Here is a 24,166-nt window from a genome sequence, read left to right as displayed (position 1 = left end):
GACCTGACAACTCTCATCAGGTATGGGCCACACAGTGTCTGTCAACCCACTGGAGAATGGCTTGTTGTCTTTGGCATGCAGAAAAGCATGAAAAAATAGGGACAGAGAAGAGGAAAGTTAATCAACTTTCTAGTGTCTTCTCCAGCCAGGGGGTAAATGACTTTACAGCCTCTGCAGAAAGGCTCAAAGCTGATTGCAAATTTGGCCTGATAAACCACTACAAGACTCAGGGCACTCTCGCAGCATGATACCTCTTTTGTTGCTGTGACAACAAAACTAATTTGGAAACAGAGATTTCACTTTTTTCCTTTTTCTTTTTTAATTTAAAAAGAAGGTAAACTGACTTTAAACGATCAGGTATAAACCTCCCCTAAACAAGAGCAGGCAAAAAGCTAGCCAGCACTGAACAGCCACAGAGAACCAATACCTGCATTCATATTCTCTTCCTTTTCATTCACTTTCTCTGCAGGTGCAGGGGCTACTCAACTCTTATGCTAGAAAAACACCAGAGAAAGTCTTTTTCCTATCAGGTGAGTGATGTCAGTGCCTGTGGCAGCAAAATAAGCTTTGTTGCACATTTGATATATCCTGAATATATCTGCACGCAAAGTTAATACAGATCCAATCTAAGGCACTACAATAAAAGTCATTACAATAATTGTTACAAGTTTCTACGGTCTTTCCTTAGATTTTATTCACTTGTTACTTCCTTTCAATAAACAGAGAGGAGATGATAAATATTAAAAGCAGATCATAGTGAATCCAGTTCTATGCCACAAGAAAAAAGCCCCCCAAAACATTTCAGCACTGTGAGCCTGAAGGGAAAAGTGGCTGTAAATAGAAATGAAACTAACTCACCTATTTTCCTTGTCTAGGATGAGAAAAGAACCAGAAGATAAACAACTAGTGTAACCCTTGAAAAGTAAATTGATTTTATGAAACTCTCTATTTTAACTACCTCCAGTAAAGTATAATTATCAGCCAAACAAAATTTACGTTATTCTTCAAACATGATTTTTAGGCTTGTACACTACTTCAAAATAAGAAGACATCAGCTAATCACTGTCCACCAGAAACCAGCAACTATGGGACCAAGTATAGCAGGCACAGATCACTACTTGAATAAAGCCGAATACTCTGAATATTCCCAACTTCCATACAGTGCCTGGCAGGTTTTTACAAGCTGCTTTCATTTAAATAACTTTTATCCTCTGGAAATCTTATTGCACAGTGCTTAAAGAGATCTTGAAAGAAAGAGATGCATACAAATAAACTAGATAATGCCTCCCAGAACCTGGCAACATTTCAGAGATGAGTCATACATTATGGCTGTGTAAATTTGGGCTTTGTGTTAGTGCTAGTGCTAGATTCTACCCACTCCAGATTTAAATCAAGGGGATGAGGCTGAGACATGTAATGGATGATGTATGGAAAAATACACACTTACTGATATATCAAAGGGAGACCGTTCCTATCCGAATGTTGAGAGAACAACTGAACCTCACATCCAAATGGGAACGTTAGGCACAGGTAAATCAAGAGATGATGAGTATGATCCCAATCCAGCAAAACAAATATTAAGAGTGCAAGTAAACCTTGAGAAATCCTGGAGGAAGAAATCCTGGGGCTAGATAGTTGCTGGACTTCGGATCTCACTCACCAAGGCCACATAGCTTCAGTGGCAGATAACTGGCTCCCTGAAAGCCATCAACATTTTCGCTCCCCAAGACCATACGGGTTCACGTTACAGCAAGCTGGAGGAGTCAGCTCTTCTCAGTGTGGATGGGGCCTCCTGTAGCACCCCACCGGGCCAAGTTTACCGCACTTGCTTCTACAGCATTTGTGCATCCTTGAGCATCTCTGCTGAATACCTTCCTCTGACCTGGAGGAGAAGCACAGAAAGGCAGTGGACACGACGGAAACAGGTATGGAACAACAGAGGACAAGAGCAGAGAAAATGGGGACTGAAACAGGGTCACAGCCACACATCTGGTCCTGCTAAAGTCAGCCTCTTCCAAAGAAATAGCCAGGAATCCCCAAATCTGGGGCCAAGCGTGGTTCAAAACTATTCCCTCCTGTCCTCCACCACTTTTTGGTATTACATGATGGCAAAAGAAGGGAAGATCACCACATTTTGACAAGGTAATACAGGACAAATAACTCATGCTGCAAAAAGTTGCAGCATGGATGGTAGCCCACACACTTTAAAGATTAGCTGAAGCTCTGAAATGCAATCTGAGCAACTTCCTTTGATGTGCCATCTGGTGAATCATTTACTGGGAATGTCTTAATCACATCAAAAGCATCTATCAATGCGCACAGATTTCCTCAGTGTTCAGGACTATGCCTGTGTATTTCACTCATGGAACAGATATATTAGCACAGAATTAAACTTTACAGCACTGCTTTCTCCCACAATAATAAAAAATCTGCAGCATATTACCACTATGGCCTCAAGCACTATGTTTTAGAAGAGCGGTGATTCACTATTACCTCAAAAAGGCCGTAACTCTAAAATCAGCCTTGTTCATGTTTTCTAAAATTTGTAAAAATAGATGTGCATCTGTGTTATAAAAAATAACCAGACTTGAAAGCATAGTCAGTCACCTATTGAAGGGACCCGTTGCCAGCATGCTGTAATATCAATAACATCAATTCTTCATTCTCAAAATTGAAATCCCATTAGCGCATGACTTGCCCTCCTTAAATCCTGACACTAGCTTCGGGTCATATTTACAGTCACAAATCTCTCTGGTTATTTGATGTAGTTTAAAGAAAGGCCATACACAATTACAGTGATGCAAGTCTACCTTTTTATGTAATCAGCACACTCCATAGTCCTCCAACACAAAAAATCACCATGGAAATATTCGGTTCCCCCAACATATCAGCCCATGAAAAGAAGGGAAGCTGTGCTGACGTGGGAGACAGCAGGGGCTCTCGGGGCTCTCTGCTCTTCCAGGCCCTGTTTCCCCAAAGACTTTACGTACTTTTTATATAAAGGCTGTTGTAGAATCCCACAGTTCTCAGAAACCTTTTTTTCTCTTTCCTGCCTAAATTTAGTCACAGCCAGGTTATAACTATTTGCTTGTGTCACTTCTGTCTTGCAGTTTAAGTGGGTTTAGTTTTCCTGTCCTTCAGCGTATGCCCAAGGTACCGCATGCCGCTCACGGCGTCTTTATGGCACAGCCAAGGGGCGCGGGACAGAGCCCGGCAAATCTCCAACGCGAAACGCCCCGGGCGAGCGGAGCCGGGAGAAACCCCCCGATCCCTGGCTAGGGGCAGAACGAGGAACGCCTCGGCCTCCTGTTTCCCACTCGGCCCAACGCGAGCCTGCTCCCAGGCTTCGTTCTGCAAGTGCCTCCTTGTTTCGGGTACGCGCGGCGCGGCGCGGCCCCCCGCCCGCTCCCGGCCTGCCCCGCTGACCGCCCGCGCTGCGCCGGCCCGGCCCGGCCCGGCCCGCAGCTCCCGCCCCGCGGCGGCGGCGGCGGCAGCGCGGCGCTCGGCCTGATTTACGGCTCTGCTGAAAACGGCTCCCCCCCGGCGGCGGCGGCGGCGGCGCAACAAGTCGGTGAGTGCGGCCGCGGTCCCGCCGGGCGGGCGCGTTTGGGGCCCCGCGGCGGCGGGCGGAGCGCGGCGCCGCGCCCCGCCCCGCTCGTGGCCGCGGCGGGCGCCCCCTCCTCTCCCTCCCTCCCTCCCCTCCCCGCTCCAACCCCCCCGCCCCGAAGTTTGCCCAAGTGGAGCGGGGCCGCCGCCCGCCCCGTGGGGAAGGGGCCGCGCCCCCGCGCCCCCTCGCCCCGCGCCGGGGATGCAGCGCGGGCTCCCGCGGCAGCGCTCGCCGGAGCGCGCCGCCACGCGCCTGCCCTTCCGCTGCCCGCGCTGCGGCGGCGGCGGGTTCCGCAGCCTGTCCGCGCTGCGGGCGCACCTGGAGCACGGCCACGGCTGCGAGGAGAGGAGCCTCCTCGGCACAAGCAGCCTCTTTTCCTCCCTCAAGGATGCCGAGCTCGTCGCCGCCGCCGCGGAGCCCCCCGCGCCGGGCAGCCTGGGCAGCGCCGGCGGCGCGGCGCAGCAGAAACCCTCCTACCTCGGCTTCCGCGATGCGCCCGGCGAGGGCACGGGGAGGCGGCCGTCGCTGGAGGCGGAAGCCGAAAGGCCCGTGGCCTTCGTGGCGAGCTACGGGCCGGCCGACTCGCCCGGCGAGCGCCTCTCTGCGCCCGGCTTCCCCACCGCTGACTCCAAAGCCTCCTTCGAGGCGCACGTCAGGGAAAAATTTAACAGGATGGTGGAGGCCGTGGACAAAACGATAGAGAAGAGAATCGACAGGCTGACCAAAGAGCTGGCCCAGAAAACCGCCGAGCTGCTGGAAGTGCGGGCGGCTTTTGTGCAGCTGTCGCAGAAGAAGCAGGAGGTGCAGCGGCGAGAGCGGGCCCTGAGCAGGCAGGTGGACGTCGCGGTGGAGATGATCGCAGCCCTGAAGCAGCGCCTCACCGAGTCCGAGGAAGAGCTCCACAGGAAAGAGGAGTAAGTGGAGAGGCGACGGCCAGCCAGGCGCTTCGCACGGGCGAAGGAGCACGTGCCTCGCCAGCGCGGGCGGGAGTGAAAGCCTCCGGGGGACAGGGGCGGGCTCGGCAGCTTGCTGGGTGGGAAAGGGCCTGGCCTTCGCCAGCTTTGAGTAATTTCCTCTGGAGCTGTAGCCCATGTGAGTGCATCTCCTGAAAGGTGGGGGACAGCTCCGCTGAGCAGGTGGCTTCATGCTTGAAAGCGGTGACTAACTCTTACATCCTGTAATGCCTGGGTTATGACCCTAGTTTCACGGGGACAGAAACAAGCCTAAACTATCGTCCGCATATAATCTGATTTAAATTGATATCTCCAATGCACTACATTTTTAAGAAGAGATGGGTGGATGAGTGCTGGAGGAATTAGGTAGCAGTACAGAATGGCACCTTTTCTCTGAAGTCATCCCACCGAAATCAGTGGGGTTGCCTGTGGAGCAAGACAGTCTCCCGTGCAGCGGCAAAGCTGTACTGGAAGATGATGCTCAAGAGGCCATATCCAAGCAGGTGTTTTAGATGGATACACAACTATGAAACTGGAATAACTTATATGGGAACAGGAAGCAGATGCCAGAGTCATTTTGACAAGCCTAGTTAATCTAAAATCATGTTCATGATGCATGCATTAAAAATGTAGCGATGTCTGATATATTATTTATACATGAACTACTTAGTTTATTCAGCATTTGCTGAAACCTTTTCAGGCTTTTTGGAGCAGCACAACTTATTTCAGAGGAATGCAAATTTGGATCTTGATAAGGGAGTATTTCTGAACTAATTCATCAGCTTACAAAGGAAAGATGAGGAGTGCTAGTTGCCATGACGCTGATCTTAGAAGAAATAAGGAGGGTGGTGTAGGAGTTCAGTGTAGGAAGTTTGGAGGGTTTTCATCCTTTCTTCCTGTGGCTTAAGGACCAGAAAGAGAAGGTGATGATGGCTCCTGAGGCAGATTTGCTGTTGATTTCCCAGGAGATGGGACAGCAAAAGTGGTGGGGTTTGAGCCTCTGGGATATACATCTTCCTTGAAGGGATATTCAGCAGAACCTCTGATTTTCTGAAATACCACATGAACCTCATAGAAGAGAAGATTTAAGGGCTAAAGATAAAGCTAAAGATAACAGTGAAACTGAGACAGGAATTTGAAAGAATGATGGAAGGAAGCTGTGAAGATAACTTACCATCTGAATACACTTACGGTAGAGCTCCCACCTAACTTTAGGTATCAAAGATGACAGCTTCTAGCCAAACTCCTGTTATGGGCTCTTTCACAGTGTGATTCATCCAACTTGTTCTAGAAACATATCTCAGAGTGGGAGGAATTGCTCTGTGCAGGTCCTTCCTCCCCCTGAAGACTCAAGAGGGGCCTCAGGTAAGCACCTGTTTGGGGTGAGATGCTGAACTTCAGATATCTAAAATGAAGTGGTATGAAATCTTAGTCCAAACTAAAACAGTTCTAGAGGACGGACTATGATGCAAGGTTTGTGATCCACAGAAAAAAACATGATTATCTGGGTAAAGCAGAAACCATTTAGTGGAGCAAAAATAGAGTTGTAAAAACTTCTGCTGTGCAGTAGAGTGAAGAGGAGAGTCATGGACTAGCAAGGAAGAAGAGAAGGGGCAGGGGGGAGACCTGAGTTACTTAGGTAGAAAGAATGAATATGATATATGGGGGAGACAAAAGACTGATGTGAAAAGAAAGAGGCAGTAAAGGTTGAGATTTTTAACACTAGTAGGAAAGGCACAAGGAAGAGGCCACATGTCCCATTGGGGGACTGCTCAGTAACAGCTGTGGCAAGAATAGATGACGTGATCCTGAGGCTGGAAGGGGCTTAGTGGAAACAAGAAATGGGAGGGGAAGAGCTTTTCAGATCTGAACCTCTAAAAATGCCTTGGACGTTTAGCTTTGTGCCACTGGCAGGGAAGTGAATAGGAACTGAATATACTGTGGTAGAGAGGAAAAGAAAAGATGTTAATGACCTTTACCAACACTGTAGCTTGTCTGGTTTTCTCATGGGCTGTTGGTAAATTCTGACACCTCTCTCCATACTCCCTCTTTTGTTTGTTCAAAAATTTACTCATCTTATGTGCTGAAAGGACTTTCTCCTTCAAAAGGAGGACCTCAACTCTGGCTTTGATTTCTGGAAGAAGTCCAGATAATCAAGAAGCCAAACAAAACTACTTAATGGAAATTGCAGAGGCAGGAGTTCTCACTGCAGATTGTGAAAAGTCAAAGGCACCCCTTAGGGACTGTCTTTGATACTTGCTGACCTTCAAAAATAAATGCTTTCATCATTTTGGGGGTATTTTTTCCCCATGAGGAGTCTTGTAAATATGGATAACTTTTCCCCAAAGTAGCACTAATATTGAGCCACTGTAGCTGAAAATTTGTTCCTCTTTCTTTTTTGTAGAAGGAAAAAGAAAACACCTTTTTCCATAGAGCTTCCTTAGGAAAAGAAAGAATGATAAAGAGATGTAAAGGAAACTAGTCTTCCCTTTGGTCTCTGAATGGTTGTCTCTACTACCAGATATTATGGGGGAATAAGGTGCATGTGCAAATAAGAAAGGGATTACAATCAATATGCATTTTTAGCTACCAGACAGACTGAGGTATGTCTGCTCCAGATTAGTCTGAGTTTAAAAAAAAAAAAAAAAGTCTATCCAAAGAGGAAATAATTCTAGTCCAAATCTGAGACAACGTCACAAAAACTCTTCTTTGGAGACTCTCTTCTACAGGAAGAAGTTGATAGCTTTTTGGAGGATGTCATCCTTTCAAGTAACTCTTGAAAAACAACAATGTTCTGATAAAGAAGTTACAGATGTCTATACTAGACCCATATCTGAATATTCCTGTATATCCAACTACTCTGAGAGTATCTTGTACGGAAAGACAATCACTATCACATGAAATGACTCCTTAATATTGAATGTATTAATCCAGTGTATTTTCATCTGTATGAAACGTGCCTAGATAATCCAGGGAGCTCTGTGAGATGTTAGGCTAGACCTGCTCCTACATGTAAGAATAAAAGAGTTAACTAGATGTGGAAGATGAAAAAGAATGTATCTAGTGATGGTTTTGTGGTGAAACCCAGAGATCTGACCTATAAATTGGCTGTGAAAGACAGAATTGTTGGGATTCAACAAACTTCTTTTGAAGGGTATGAGAAGATGAAGACAGAAAATAACAGTATGATTCCACTTTGGATAACAGTTCTGATTTTTGGATCTGATTGTGAAGTCAAATAGAAAAGCTAAGGGAAAGGCAAGATGAGTGCTAGCAAGAATAACTTGCTTGGGAAACCCCGAGAGGGAGATCTGAATTCCTACAAGGAGAGATATGAATTCTGTATTTAAACATCTCCATCTTCTTGTTCCAGAAACACAGTTCTTTCAGGCCTTGTATCTTTTCTTTCTGCACAGCCTAGTGAAGGTAGATATCGCACTTCTGGGACTAGCACTCCTCAACAGAGATGTCTGAGGTCACTGCGTCTTGATGGAATTTCACTTCTCTGTTCCAGCTGTTAAATCTGTGTGTCCTGAGCCTCCACTTGCATCAAGCATGTGAGATATAGAAAGACTGTGATGCTTCAAGTGGCTGCAATGTCAGAAGCTGATTTCTCTGATGTGCTCTTCAAAGTGAGCAACAAGTTTGTAGGCTTCAGAACTCTGTAGGGAGTAAATCCTTCTCAAAGTTGAAATTAGTTAGTGCTTTGATTAGCAGTGATAATGTAAATTACAGCACTATTTGGTTTAACTGTTAACCTCTCATTCTGCTGAGAGGGAGGAGTATTGGTTTAGGCTGCCAGCAGCCACAGGGCTGCCCATATAGAATTTGTTGGGTTAGTAGAGTTATTTCTTTACAAGTGTCAGTTATCTTTTTGTTTGTTTTAAATAAAAGCTATAGCAGTCCAACAGAGACAGTGATAGAGTGAAGGTATCTTTTTAGTTATATTTTATTCCTCTTTGCTTACAAAAATAGCTGTGCTAATGTACACAGCTGTGCACGGTCTTCTATTGGTGTGGTGCCTTCATGGGGACCGGGTGTGGTGAGACGGGAGAAAGGTAACGGTACCACACTAACAATACTAACCCATAGTTAAAGTAGTATGATTCTGAGCACAGAAGAGTCTTATAACAGGCACTGTTGCATCACTTATTCTCTTCATATTAGGAAAGTCCAAAGTTTTTTGGGGGAGGAGAGAGAGAACCCAAAACCAAACATTCTGCAGAAGCAAGCACAGCTACCAAGGACAGGTCCCATTTCACTGACCTGTCCCAGTTTGGTCTAGGACAGTTTGGATGAATGACGGCTGTGGGGTCAAGCCTGGAGTAGAGCTGCTGAGCAAAAGGATGATTAGTTAAAAGATATGCCCTGAAAGGGAATATTCAATGTTTCATGAAAGAGAGTGCAACTCATTGAGTACTATGATCTTAAAGATATCACAGAAGCCTGCACAAAGCAGGTAAGTTTGTGGTGAATAAAATACCAAGAAAACCCTTGAAACTAAAAACGGCTATGAAATCAACTTCTAGAGGACACCTAGAGATTTGTTTCTGGAAATTATGTTAAAAAAAATCAAACCGGTAGAATTTGATTTTTTTTTTTTTTTTTTTTTTCCAATAAGGCTGAATGGGATAAGCATTTGAAGTAAAGGACACAGTGTCCTTAAATCTTAGTGTGAGATGTATATCCAAAACAAAGATTTGGGCCTTAGTAATTCTCTACTTTTGTCATGTTCAAGGACAACAAAAATTGTAATATTGTAATAATTCTTTCTTCACATGAATTTGAATTTCTGTTGGGAACTTTTTTTTACTGAGAAAACAAAGCAGATATTTTTGAGGTACATTTGTCTGATCTGTCTTATCTCACTGTAGCATTAATTAGAATGACTTGTACTTCTGTCCTGCGTAATGCATCTGTACACCCACACCACTCATTTCCAGGGCATGCTAAGACAACTAGTGAGTTTTAAAATTTGTGGTCCTCCACTGGAAGTTATGCAGTGACTTACACAGTTTCACCTTGTCTCCTAACATAGGGGAAGAACATGCATGTAGTCAGTTGTCATATCTCTAACAGTAATTTCTTTAAGCAGTTTAGTACATTTGCTTTGGACTGCCTGGTCATGCCTGTGCTCTGGCATAGCCTGGAATATAAGATCTATTTCAGAATAGCTGTTGTAGTGAGTAGTTATTTTTGCCAATGGCTTCACCAGAAACTTGCAATTATTGAAACTATTTGTGCAAATAACAGCTTGACAATGGGATTAAGAGTTTCATAATCTGGTTCTTAGAGATCACTGCAATTTGTGCTTTCTTTAAAATACCAATTTCAGGTGTACAACAAAACAGTTTGGATTTTGCTCCAAGTAGAATATGACCACAGCTACACACCCTTGGTTTCAGAGGGTCCTGCTCCCTCTTTCCATCTCCTTTCATCTTCCCACCTGAGAGATTACTTCCCCCTCAGTTGCACTGATTCAAGTGTAGCATGACTACCCCATAAAATGAGTCTGCAAAACAAACTATTTTAACCTTCCCCGTGCCAACCCAGTAACTTCATGGCTCAGATCTACAGCACAACCCACAAACAACTAAATGGGAGCAACTGATAGGACAATAATTTTTTCAGAGGAGGAGGTGTGAACCTCTTAAATCAAATGTGCTGATAATGGTGTAGGAATGTGAAACCACAAGCTAATGCATAACAGATATCGGCCTTCAGGCAACAACACCAGTGAGATGACAGATAAGGTCAGCAGCCTTAATGAATGTACATATTTAAAACATTTTCACAACTAAATGAAAACTAGCTCTAGTATGAACTTTCCTGTCCTCAGGTAAAATAATAAAAATATTTGTTTTTCTATTAATTTTAGACAGAGTTATTCAAAGTGTAATTCTCTAAAAGGATTAAATACTTGGATGCAAAATCTGCATAGGGAGCTTCATGCTTGTCTCCACCTACAGAGCAGTTGCAGGTGTTAAAGTTGCTGTAAATAGTCCTGAGACCAGCATTATGTATCCGTAGGAGGGTTCAGTCACAACAGGTGAAATCATTAGCCCTTCTTGTCAAATAAAGGAGCTGGAGCTGTCCCAAGCTCTGTATCTACTCTGATTATTACACACTTAGCAGCTAAAAACCTTACAAATACTAATAACTGCAGGATCCACATGCCAGCAACTGCTCAGGTACAGAAGAACTGCAACTCACTAGTCTTGCAAGAACGAGCATGTAATCTAGCAGTAAAGACAGCATTAGGTGAGATTCATTCTTCTGCCTATGGTTTATGACTTTATTTATCATGTCTCATGCTGTTTCATGAAGGTTTTGGGAAAAGTTTCAAGGCAGACCTATCTGCAGTTTTTCCTCAAGAGCAGCTAAGCTCTAGTTAGAGTGCAAAATGCCAAGCTAGTTAACTCTAGTTAACTCTAACAGGTTAACTCCCTCAGTGACTCAGATTCAAGTAAAAGCTTTGGCAGCAAGTCCTTCTTGCCCCTGGCGGGTCCTTCCCTCTGCTCTTTTTTTCAGTTCAGCACCTCTCAGTGGCCTGCTGCATTGCAATAAATTCCCCTCAGACTCCTCTGCCTCTGGGAGAAGCTCTTCTCCCTCAGGCTAGCAGCCCAGGCTCCCACTGCTCCCCTCGGGCCTCTCCCAGGTCGCCTGTCCCTTGTGGGCTCTGTGGTTCCCTCTCCCTTGCCTTGCCCTGGCTCCAGAAGCTGCTGCCTGTCACACATGACTCTGCTCCCTGAGAGTGAGCAGTGCTCCCTCCTTCTAAAAGGTTTTGGCTGATGGAGGTTGCAGCACCCAAGAGAAAACAAATAACTAACCTTTCTCCCTGCTGCCCAGTCACAACCCTTAAAAATATCATGCAATGCAAAATATATTAATATATGTTTGTACTGTATAGTAAACTACAAGCAAACAACATGAAACCACTCTGCTATCCTCTACAGAAGTTTACAGAGATCTGAGCTGTGCTGAGTGTAAATTTATTCTGCTCAGAAAGTTTAGCGGCAGGATCCAGAGCTTGCAGTGAAAAGGGGCAGGAGGCTGCAGGTGGAAGGAGCGGACGAGAAAGGAGAGCACACAGAGGAGCCAGGGGAAAGTGGGAAAGGGATGATGTTGAGAACAGAGATAGTTCAAGGGGAGCTAACCACTCTACGTCACCTTTTCTTAAAATAGCAGCAGTGCTCCAGATGTAGGATAGTCAGCACAGGATAGCCGACCGCTCACTAGAAAGGGCAGTGCTGCAGGTCCGAGCCAGGCTCTAGCCTATGAGTCCTGTTTCAGGTGAGCACCGCTGACAAGGCTGGTCTGCCAAGACACCGAGCCCAGCAGGTCCGTGCTGGTGCACTCTGTTTTATTCTTCTGCCAAGTGGCCCCACAATATTTGTGGAACCAGCTTGCTCCTGAATTACTTAGGAGCAGCATCTCACCTGCTGTGAACATCCATTTTTCCGCAAAGCGTAAGAGTGGGTGAAAATCAGATCACATAACATTTCCAATAACAATTGCAGAGGCCAGGAGAAATGAGATGAAAGTAAAATAAAGAATGTAAACAGAAAATCATCACAGCTATTAAAAATAGATATTAAAAATAGAATTGAAGTGATAGGGTAACCAATATGGCTAAGAAAAAGTCTGTGCAAACTACAAGAGACAATACAGGCAGTTAGTTAAACAGATAAATAATGGCTGTAGAGAAGCTAAATGAGTTCTTTGAACCATTCCCCTATTATTCATGATAGGAGGAGGGTAGAAATTCTTCTGGGAATTTCCTTCAGGTAATCAAGGTGTAGCAGTGGCACAGAGTGCGGTCTCTGAGGAAGAGGGGTTGGAACAAGTAGAGAGACTTATTAGCAGTCACTCCTCGGGGCTTGATGTTGTTCTTCTGAGAGATGTGAATGAAGTGAAAACAAAGAAAATAGCTGAACTAACAGAAGTGCTGCTGAACAGGACAAGGCCCAGGACAGAGACCTAGCGTGTGGGTATTCTGGCTCATGTCTTTTTAAATGGAATTTACAGAGCGGTTGCATCACTCCAGAACAAAGGAAAATTTTTAGATAAAACAATTATTAAAGACAGATTCATAGGATGTACAGAGGCATCTAAGCAAACAGAGAAAAATGATGGAAATACTACCACTGCTGCTGATAACAGTTCCTATAAATAATGGCATGTAGGTTGCCAAGTATCTTGAATGGTCCAGATAGCAAGGGAAATACTAGAGAATTTATTCATTGAGACTGTATGTCTGTATGACTGTATGTCACGGGAAGGCCAGCGGTCTGGCAGACCACGTACAGTTCTCTTTCCTTCCCCGCAGGAGGGATTTACAGCCGACCGACTAAAATTCCATCTTTCCGAGCTTCCTATCAGAAGAGGAAGAGCCCATGGTTGAACACCAGGGGCTTCAGGTTGCTCCTACGCTAAAGTAAATCGAGTGGCTTCATGAACAAAGGAGTTAGTGCTGTAAGTGAGGTGAGAATAAAGCCCTAAAACTGAGTTTAGGTTGGCTTCTTCCTAAGCATTTTCAGTGGCTTTTTATTACCATGTTACTCTGGGCAAGCTAATAATCACAGAAACTATATAGAGCCTTAAAATTGGAATGAATTAGCTGAGTTTAACAAATGAAGTTCTTCTTACCTCTCTCTTAAGACAGGTTTTGTGAATAAATTAATGTAAACTAACCAGAATGACTTTGAATGTCCTCATCCAAACACTACATACTTGTTTTTACCTCATTTCTACCACTAGATTAGCCTTGTAAACAGCCTTTTGCTATGCTCTGGTATGGTTTAGAGCAGGCAGACACAGCTTGAATCTCGATGGCAAATTTCCATAGCTGGCTGTTTGTGCCTAACTCTTCATAGGACAAAACCAGCTCACTGTTTAAAATAATTATCTGCAACTCCATTGAGTTAAAACCATCTTTGATGAGATATAAAGAAACTTTGGATTTCTTATAAACAAACTAAGCTTCAAAAGGCTATTTTTGCTACCATGTTTTCATAGCTTCTGCTTATAATGCTTTTTCTCTCGGGCTATGTATTTCAACCGAACAATCATGTCCTTTTTCATTTGGCAAGCATTGGTTCCCCCCACTCCCACACCCTGAATTTTGAACAAAGCAAAAATTAACATGATTTAATTGGCAGAACAAGAACTGTTTATCCAGGCATTTATTAACTGGGGAAATCCTACGTGTCCAGATTTGCCATTTTTCATAATATCTGCCTCATTCTGTAACCACACTTCTCCTGCCTGTCCAAGTGGTCGCCTGTTTACCACTGATAGTATGCAAGGCGCTTCAAGATGATTTATCTCTCCATATACAGCTGGGACCTTTCATAGTCAACAATGCAATTTGTTGCTTCCAGTGGTGTTAGCAGGCAAGAAACATTTGTAAACTCGTGACCTAAAACACTCTCTTCCCCTGCACATACTGCTTGTTCTGTGAGTTGTACATTATCTCTTAATCTCCCATGCTCCCACTAGCTCCAGATCACAACACTGCACTTTGAAGTACTTGCAGGATTGCAGCTCAAGTGGGGTTTAATGGCCACAGTAGCTCTTTCAAGTCAGGAACCACCACAGTAGTTACGCTGAACTACCGTTGTTAGATTATGAGAAAATGGGAAGATGAACTTGGGGTTTCATCCACTTCCCTTCATGTTTCAAGACTGATAGTCACATATCTAAGTAAGAAAAGGAGAAGGTGCTCTGTTTTCAAATAGACGGCTGCAGTGCTGTCTCCAGCATACGTTATCATTAATGATAATGACATTCCCATCCTGTGGTCTGTGGACCACCAGAGCTCTAAGGACTATTTCCAAGAGATCTAAAAAATGTGATAAAACTTCCCCAAATCCACTCCCCATAAGTTTAAATTCAGCATTCAGTGTTCCAGCTCTTGTGTAAGTGTCCACAGAAAGGTTGAAATCTCTTACTAGAGGGGAAGGACAGCAATTAGCCACCATGGGATATCACCACAAAAAACAAGGTAAGTATCAGGTGAGGTGTCTCCAGCAGAGAGAAAGAACTGCCCACCTATTGTACAAGACACTGGTGAAACCTCATCTGTAAATCTAGGGATCATTTTAGTGACCTATTTTGACCACTGCTGCAAAGAAAGGCAGGTGAGACCAGCAGCCTATTTTAGAAGAAGTTAAAAACACCTGATTTATTTAGACATGCCAAACAAGGGTTCTCTGTGATTATGTAAGGGGCCAAATGTCAAAGAGGGAAAGCGAACGGGGACAGAAACAAATGGCACAGACCAAGCAGATAAATCCAGGCTGTGACAAACAAACTGTTGCTCGTGCTACTGTGGAGGCTGATCGGTTTATGAAAGGGATCATATGAAATTGTGGCCCGCAGCGGTAGGATTTGGATTTCAACTTGGATTTGAAGACCTAGCAAGTCCCTAAGTAATTTTCTGGCAGCAGTAAGACCAGGGCCTTTCCCGTTATTTAAATGTCGCTTCTTTGCCATGTTTTTGTCTTGCAGAGAAGTTGTCACTTTCAACCACTTTCTCGAAGAAGCAGCAGAAAAAGAAGTCCGGGGAAAAGCCAGGCTCCAGCACTTCATAGAGAACCTATTGCAGCGGGTGGACCTGGCAGAAAGGCAGCTAGAATATTACCAAAACCAGCAGGTTTTGTGCCACCACAACGATGTCAGCGAACCTGTGGTAAGCCAGCAAAGTCCTTTCGTTAATTGTCACCCACCACTGGAGGGAAAGTACTTGAATCTGAATGTGAGTAGGCCCAGTGGGACAGGCTAATTGCTCCTCCAGACAGATTTGTATTTGTGAAATGTTTCTTTAGGCTTATATTTTATTTATATTTTTAACTGCCACTTCACATATTTGTCATGCATTGCACAGAGTGTGTGTTTAGTAATAATAGGTGAATTTCAAACAATTTTGAGTGTCATTGTAGAAACCTGAATAGTTCATATTCCCATATGAATTATATTTGAAACTTAAAGCTCTGGTGTTTATTGTAATGGGTAGTGTGGAAAACAGTCTTTCAGTTCTAGCCTGATGTAACCAAATCACAGGGTAATGAGCAAAGGCAGCGGGCAGCTGAGAATTGGAGCTTTGCACCCTTTCACCTGAAGTGAGTTACAGGTATATTGGCAATGTGCAGTAGTGTGGAAGAGGGTGTGGGAACAACATGTAGAAGTTCAGTTTATCCCATCTTGACTCCGGAGTTCATTTCCTTTTGAGCAAAGAAGCAGAGAGGAAAAGAGCAGAAATAGCCAAAGATGGGAAAAGGAAAACAGAAAATATTGAAATATTTGCCAGAATTTTTTTTCCAGCTTTGGCTATGGCTGCTGTTTTCTTTGCTGGAAGCACATTGCTTTTGGGTCACCAACTTTCTATTGGCAGTTTTTTTGCAGATCCCTAAACATTTTCAGCAGAGATGTGGATCCCTATAGAGAATATGTAAACCTGCTGGCAAATGGGCTGCCTTTCGCTAGTTATCTATTACAGGACTCTTAGAAGTAGTACATGGATTTCCACAGGCCCACAGATTTGAAGCCATTGCTGTCTAAACATTGCTTGTTAAATAACATGATTTCTGTAAAAACTCTCATTCTTACTACTTAAACTCAGTGTTTTTCCTACAATGCGTTATATTTATATGGCAACTTTTATCCACATAACTTCCAAAGAACATTTCAACTTAAATGAATACCCCATACCACCTATACTAAGTAATTACTCTTCCTTGGAGGTGAAGTGAAAAGCATTTGATCATGCACAGCACTAAAAAGGTATTTAATGGTAGAAAGCAAAGGTTCCTATAGGTACTTGGAAGATGAAGACCTTTAGGCAAGAACTGAGTAAACGTAGATGTGTTGAAATTTAGTATAGGTTCCTATCTCAAACAATGTCTGTGAGAACATTGAAGAGGACTGTAAAGATGGGCTTCAGTATTAAATCTTCTCCCATGCTCTTGATGTGTTTACCGGGATCCTTGGCTCAGCAGTGTCCCTTGGGGAAGGCGCTAACTTTTGAGGCAGCTGTCCTGCTTTCTGAATGACTTAAGCATTCCTCTGAGGTCATCTATCCAAATATTGACCAGCCTGACCTTCACGAGGTAATTAGAGAAAAGCACACAATGGCTCCAGACTCCCCTCCACGACAGATGACAAGCAAAGTTGGGTCGGGTAAAAGTCCACCTGCAAGGTGTGGAAAATACCAGGGACAGAGGGGACATATACTAGAAAATAATCATTTTCAAATGCCAGATCTGACATGCTCGGCTTGGTAACTTCACTAAATGACATTCAAAGTCTCAGACTAATTCTCAGGTACATAATGCTGATTGGGGATCAGCAGAAAGAAGGCTGCAGGCTCCCAAGCATATTTAGGCTGAGCTGGTGTTAAATGCCTCCTTCTCTGACCCCCGGTAACAGAGGGGCTAGACAAAATTGCTCCCAAACTGTGAAGCATCCTGTCTTAATAAAGTTGCAAAGCTGCGCTGGACATGAGGCTGTGTCCCTAAGTGGTCTTGGGATTTGGAGCAGGAGGGAAGGAAGAGAAACACTTGAGTTCTCACCTTCCACAGCTGTGTGCTGCTGCAGGCAGAGCCAAGCATTCGGAGCTGGAGTTTCTTAGCTGCTTGCGTAAAAGAAATGTATGACTGCAAAATTTAAGGCTCTGAGATAAAATTAATTTAATACAGTTTATTGAGGCACTATCCCTTATTAATTATCTTGAACACAATAATTACTTCTCATTGTATCTAAACTGTTTAATCTAATGTGAAGGATCTCTGTTCAGCCCACACTTCTTCAGCAATTTACTTGATTATAGTTACAATAAAAATAATGGGAAAAATCCAACTACTAGCAATTCACATATTATGAGTTTAAAACCAGATGTAATAAGATGGAGGAATAATAATCGGTGAAAGTTTTTTTTAAGTTTCTCTTATTAATATTCTTCTAGTAGTAACAGCAGGTGATAATGGAAATGTGAATCTTAAGATGACATATCTAGAATATTTTAACTCAATTTTATACCTATGCTTTGATTACTTGATAATTTAATATTAATATTAATAACATGTTTTTGTTTTCCTTGCAGTTTACAGAAATTTCATTACATAAGAAACCCAGATGCCTGTATGTATGTCTTTTCTTTTTTCTCATATTTAAAGATACTAAGTTAACATGCTTGCATGTCTGCTTTTGCTATCTCAAACTGATCCGAAGGTCAGAATCAGAGTGGGTCTTGGATCAGGTCCTATACCTGAGCATGATCTATATTTATTTGAGGTAATAGAGGAAACCAGATTCCTGCTGCATTAAAAATAAAATGTATTTAAAAAAACATTAGGATAATTTTGTGTAAAATAACGGACTCCTTCCTGTTTAACCATATGAGCCTTTTGCAAAGCTACAGCAGTTGAATCTCCTCAGTAAATGCAGGCCAAGTTTCAAGTGAAAATATCTTTAACATTCTGTAGGTAGGAGAGAGACAGTTGTCATTTCCTAACTGACAATAACACGGTCAGCTTAAAAATCACGTGTAAGCAAACAAGTGTCCTGACTTAAGTTTGGCATTAACAACATCTCGGGTTACTCAAGAAGCTGCTTTTTGAGCAGCAGAGCTAATAAGGCTGGTTTCCTGCGCAGCCGCGTCTTGGCCAGTGGCTGGTTCGGAGGCTGCTTGGCTGAGCAGCAGTCAGACAGCACATCCGCTCTCACTGGCCACACTAGTTTGGGTGTCTCTCCCTCAGCTTCCAGTTCCCACAAAACTTGTTGCCTCATCATGTGTCTGGGACTTTGATATCCCTGTCAGATTTGTTTGTATTTTCCCAATGGGTTCAAGAATTACTGGAAGACTGAGAAACTCCTGTGCAGATGGATGGACTGGAAAATAGACTAAAAATACAACTTAGAGTCTGCTGGGGGCTTGTTTGATTGTTTGTTTTTTTTTCATTTTTCTTAGTCCTGGCAGGGAATGTGATTATGGCCAAGTACCCTTTTGCCATAAGCATGTGTTTGAATTAATAATTGATATCACAGGGGTTTGAGCTTTGGTTTTTTTTTCTACTTTTTGCTTTTATAGCTATTATAGCATTTTATTTTTTTCTGCTGATTTGAGGTTCTGAAAAAAATTGCTTGTCCAAAATGTAGACTTTTAGTTGACAACGTGTCTAGTTTTCAGGCCTCTAGAACTCCTGATATGTTTGGAAACAAAGAAAATAATAGAAATGAAATATAACCAGTGAACTTAACGACTTGGAGACATGAATCCTTCCACTGACAAGCCATTGGTCTAAATATAGCGCAGTTTGGTAAAATCCATAAATTGCTGACAACTAGTGGGAGTTCGGAGGTATATATAAAATTATTTAGAGGGTTTTGTTTAACTACCGATACAGTTCTCTTTTGGAAAGACACTGTCAGAACAAGCCTTAAGTAGCATCCTTGATCCGGATCCATCTGGTGTAAGATAAGCCGACCTGTCCTACGAAGCAGGGAGGGTAGAGGTGAGGAAGCCCAGAGGGGTAGGAAAGCTTTTATTTTGCTCTGCCTGTTCTGTGGGTAAGGGGGAATCTCAACAAGAGAGGTCAAAAACAGCTAAGTACATAAAACCATTAAACTAGGTTTTAATGATATGTATCAGCTAAAAAATTGGGAGTCATTACTACCTGTCTAGAAAATTCTCTGTAATCTCAGGGGGTTTTGTTGTTTGCTACACGCTCCATATCTTGATACAGGCTGAGAGAAACAACCGATGCGCAGGGAGAATATCCTTGCTTGCTGCCAACCTGCTGGGGGAATGTCCCTGTGCTGCTGTGTCTGCTGGGCCTCCAGCTGCTTACGGTGTTTGGGATCAGTGCCTCAACTCACAGTCCCTCTTGCTCCAAGCCCCTGCCTTGCTTTCCAGTTCCTCTTCCCCAGTTTCTGCCCACTATCTCCAGGAAAAGCCCTACCAAGGGCATGACAGACCTGCCTGCACATCGGTGCCTGAAACAATCTTAAATGCCAGCTCTCGTTCTTAAGGCAAGAATTAAGTCTCTCAAAACCCTGAGACTGCCTTGAAAAATACCTGACGTTCATGAAATGTAGCAAGAATAGGGTTGTTCTTATGTGCCTGCGGGCAGTGGGGTGCACTGAGTCGCACTTTTATAGTCTTTCTCCATAATGCTGCAGATTAAGAATATACCTGAATATAAATTCAGAATGTTACAGTCACTTTTATCAAGAAGTTGCCACTTATAATGAAACAACAGTGCCCACATTTAGTGCTGGCAACATTGCAGTTCAATACCATACATCCTCAGGAAACCTGCATTTTCGTCAGCCTCAGCTGCCTTTTCTCATATTATGAGTTAGGGACCGAAGTCCATCTTCTCCACCATAAACACTTTTAATTTAAATACAGTTTAGCTCTTTTAGGCAATCCCCTCTGATCATCTTAACTTTGATCTGTTTTGGTTTTAATAGCGTCGTTCAGTGCCGCAGTGGAGTGACTAACATCACCTGTCGCAATGAAACCTGCATGTGCCTTGGGGATAAATTATACAACTTCTTCACAGTAGCAACATCTGAGAAAAACTACGTGTTTTAACAACAAACAAGTAATAGACCTTAGCAAACTGTGCCTAAGAAGTAATCGTAATTCAGAGCGGCCAAAATCTGTACCTCTGCAGGTAATTTCTAAATCCTGGCAAGAGCCCAGGGCTGAGCCATGCCAGCACTGCACAGCACAGCACCTATAAGCTCCTGCTTGGATCTGCACAGCTCTTTCCCCCAGAAACATCTCCACAGTGAAGTCTGGTTGGCAAAGCTGCCGACAATTACAGAAGCTTCCATGACACCCTTCTGGTCTTTTAAAGAGCAGGTTTCAAATTAGGCCAGATTTGGAGAAAAAGGATACGAGAAGGGGAACACATTTTGATGGTGCTCTTGCTATTTCTGACTCAGATGGAAGGTCTTTGTGTGACTATGTGAGGAGGAGAATGCTCACAGCCAGGAAAGTAGCAGGTTGTTTTAAAATAGGACAATATCGGTGGCTGTTGCTCTAAACGAGGAACTCTCACATGACGGGAACAGCCCGGAGGATGGCACTGGGGAGACTGGAAAGTGCAGCTGCAGGTCCTGAGGGGTGAGGGCTTGAGCTGCACACACTTAAAACAGCTGCAGCTTTTTCCAAAACTGGCTCTGTCAAGTGTGCACTACTGTTTAATTCCTAGGACAAGTAATACTACAGATACGTGGTTTCCAGAAACAATGAGCTATGGAAAATAGTTCCTATGGGAACTCTTAACATAACAACTTGTACATCAGCACATCTGTTCTTCGCTTCAGTCATGGTAACTGGGTATTCATGAGCTGGTGCCTTAGATTCATAGTGCTGCTGTTTTACTATATGCATCTGCTGTAAAACATTTCAAGATGATGTTAAAAGAGAACTGTAAAGCTCTTATTTAACTAAACTGTGGAACTGCAATTTCAACATAAAATTTAGAGCAGAAGGCATGGTTCACAGCACCAGGCACTGTGCTGTAACTCCACCTAAGTTCACCAGTTTCAGCAGCTCTCACCAGGCTTGAGCCATCGCAGAGAAGACAGCAAATTCAGCTTAGTTTGGGCCTGAAGCTTTTATTCCCCTCTCCACAGCAATTACTGTACTCCCCTTTTCTCTTCTCATGTTTCAAATCAAACCCTAAAGCCAAAGCTAAATTTTCCTAGTTGAGTTTCTGGAGCTATTGGCTGACCGGTGAGTAGCGTCAAGCACTGGGGCTTGGCAGTGCTGCGACAACCCAGGACAGCGCTGAGATCCCACCAACGAGATCCCTCCCAAGGAGTCAGCACCGTTGCAGCATCCGCTTTTTATTGCTGCTGATGCCATGGTGTCTTTTAAAGACATGGAGCTATTCATTCTTTGCAGAAGTGAACATGTGTATCTTTAAAATCCCTTGAAATCATCAAGTAAGAGTATATAGACCTCAGCTAGGTGACAACACTCCCAAATCAGCAGACTGTTACCCTGAATGAAAGCACAGAGGACTATGCATGAAGAAGGTCCACCAGTAACACATGTAGGGGTTCTTTTAGTGAGGGATGCTTCTGAGTATTAAGAAATACGTTTCATCTTGCTACTGTCAGTTTTTACCTTTCAACCTGGTCCTGTAAAAAAAAAAAAAAGGCTATTTCTGTCTTCAAAAATCTATGGGTTTGGGACATTTTGGGCACTTCTCACTTTTCAAGACTGAATAATAATTACTAATGATCATTATTATTAATTTCAGGAGCCGAGGAAGTCAACACGCTTCATATAACATCCCTGACGCAAAGCCTCACTCCTTTCAGAAAGGAAGAATCTTGTTGAAAAAAGTAAAGGATGAAAAAACCAGCATGCAGCCAGTCAGATACTTCTATGAACCTGTTGATTGCCCAAGAGAACTATGGAAACCACAAAAGAAAGGTGAACCAATCTGCTCTGCCAGAAAGGTGAATGCAAAATCTAAGATGGGTAAAAAGGCCAAACCGCTATAGGAATGGTTAATAATATATGTAGTAACACAGGAGCTTGGCTTCAACAGAACAAATAATGATTGAAGTTAATCATCCTATTTTTTTCTATCCATCTGGCCATGCCAAAACATATCAAATATAATATATAGAAATATATACAGTATGGAATATTTATATATTATTTAGTAACTCCATTCCCACTTTGGGCACTATAAGAGAGGTGACATTCAGTTTACATTGAGGTTTTTCTATCTATCTATTTATTTATTTATTTATAGAGCTTATTTTAAATGACTGCAGTTATCTTGCTGGGCAGTACTGTGGCTATATGTTTTATTATTTTAGTGGCAGCATGTGGCTTGGTTATTTATTTTCAGTCTATGCTGTTGCTGAAATTCAGAAGAATCCATTTAATCGGCACCCAACTATTCAGTCTTTGTGCATAGGCAGGTATACGGTCAATGATTAACTGTCACATGTGCAAACATATTTAGATGCAAAAAGTCTACTTGAGTTGACTTGAAGGCTGTTTACAGCAACAGACCGCTACAGTGAGTTTTCTGCTATAAGCCCAATCGGGCACATTTCCACACTTTCTTACATATGTTAAACAGCTCGGTCTTGCCAACAGCCACATTCTCTGGTAGTACAAGTTCGAGCTGCTTCGGTGTTTGAAGCACAGCTGTCACACTCCAGAAGCTTTATGGTTTTGCTGTCTGCACCAGCCTGCGGTGTCACTGAGCACTGAGAGCAGAACCTGGCACCTCACCCCCACCAGCACTTTGAGGCAGAGGAGTCATTTCTTTACTAAGTCGCAGCAGCAGGTTTTTAACAGCTGCAGAGCAGCAAGTGAAGGGGTAAAGTAACATGTTCAACACCTGTACTTGCTTTAAAGCATGGAAGGCCAAAATTGGCTACGATCATAACCTAAACCCATCAAATTTTTATCTCTATGAAGAATCCCTACAGGGTTGAGAGGCTCCTGGATTTCAGTAGAAACCCCAAGAGTAAGGAGGTTAGAGAAGATTACAGGACAGGAATTTTTCACAGGCATGCGTGCGTTTACATTGGTTTGTGCCAATTAAAAGGATCTTCACTCGTCAGAATTTTTATCAAGGTAATTTTTCTGTGCATACTGTTTTTTGATAACATGAATCCTCATGCCATGTTTACAAATATGAACATCCTGTTGATGTTACTGATGAGATTAGTTTTCTCAAGAAACAGAATAGGTGAAACAAGTCTGTGTAATTTATTTTTTAAATGCTCATAACAGATGTAAATTGTTTTTGTGGAAGGTGATTTTTACAGTATGTGTATAAAGATTTGTGAAAAATGTTTTTCATTTTTTATAATTATCACTGTAAGCAGAACTGAGCATTAAAAGACAGTGTATCACTATGATCACTGCTGCAATAAGCACCTGAGTTGCAATATTTTTAAAGCAGATGATGACCAATCAGTCAGCTGAGATCAGGTAATTACAGATGTCGTACATTTGTCAATGCATTGAGCCCCCAGAAAGTAGAGAGTGAAGAATGAAAGTACTATTCCTGACTTTTATTTTAAAGAGTGTATGTGGGACAATCAGATAACGTGTGAAGTTTCTCAACACTGTTTCAAGAGAAGGTCACAGTGTAAAACCGATTCAGGTATTTAGGTTGCAATTACATTTCAGTATTTGTTTAGCTATCTCACGAGGCCACATTCAGCCTTATGCTAGGTATTATGTGCTGGTGAAAAGGATTTGTTAATTGTGTTGCATGTGTTTTGATCAGATAGTCTGCTCCGAGAACTTTCTTAGGCAAGCCACATAATATAACCATTCTTTAATTTTTTCTATTGTTTCCCTCATCCTTTTAAAAAATGAAGAGTGACCCCTTTTGAAGATAATATTGATGAACTTTAGAAAGAAATAAAGTAAAATACATTAATCTGTTCCATTATTCACTTGACACTGAAAGGATTCTTTTATATTTTTAAATATCTATCTGTTCTGTTAGTCACCAAAGTTAAGTGCAACTACTAGTTCACGAATGAGATATTTATTTTGTTATTTATCATGTCAAAATCTTGACTTTAAGTTGTCCTTTTGGGG

At 42.8% G+C, this 24,166-nt stretch overlaps 1 protein-coding gene across 1 annotated transcript; it reads left to right on the top strand.

Moving 5' to 3' along the window:
* The first annotated feature begins 3,808 nt into the window (after positions 1–3,808).
* On the top strand, positions 3,809–23,114 carry ZNF365 (zinc finger protein 365). Its single transcript, XM_067299593.1, has 4 exons — positions 3,809–4,521; positions 15,073–15,253; positions 17,663–17,700; positions 21,843–23,114. The coding sequence occupies exons 1-4, from the start codon at positions 3,809–3,811 to the stop codon at positions 22,087–22,089; spliced, it is 1,179 nt and encodes a 392-aa protein (XP_067155694.1). The 3' UTR covers positions 22,090–23,114.
* The last annotated feature ends 1,052 nt before the right edge of the window (positions 23,115–24,166 follow it).

This window comes from Apteryx mantelli, chromosome 7 (genome assembly GCF_036417845.1).
Source record: "Apteryx mantelli isolate bAptMan1 chromosome 7, bAptMan1.hap1, whole genome shotgun sequence".
Taxonomy (NCBI): Eukaryota; Metazoa; Chordata; class Aves; order Apterygiformes; family Apterygidae; genus Apteryx; species Apteryx mantelli.
The sequence above is the reverse complement of the archived record's forward strand: the minus strand, read 5'-3'. Positions and strand labels throughout refer to the sequence as shown.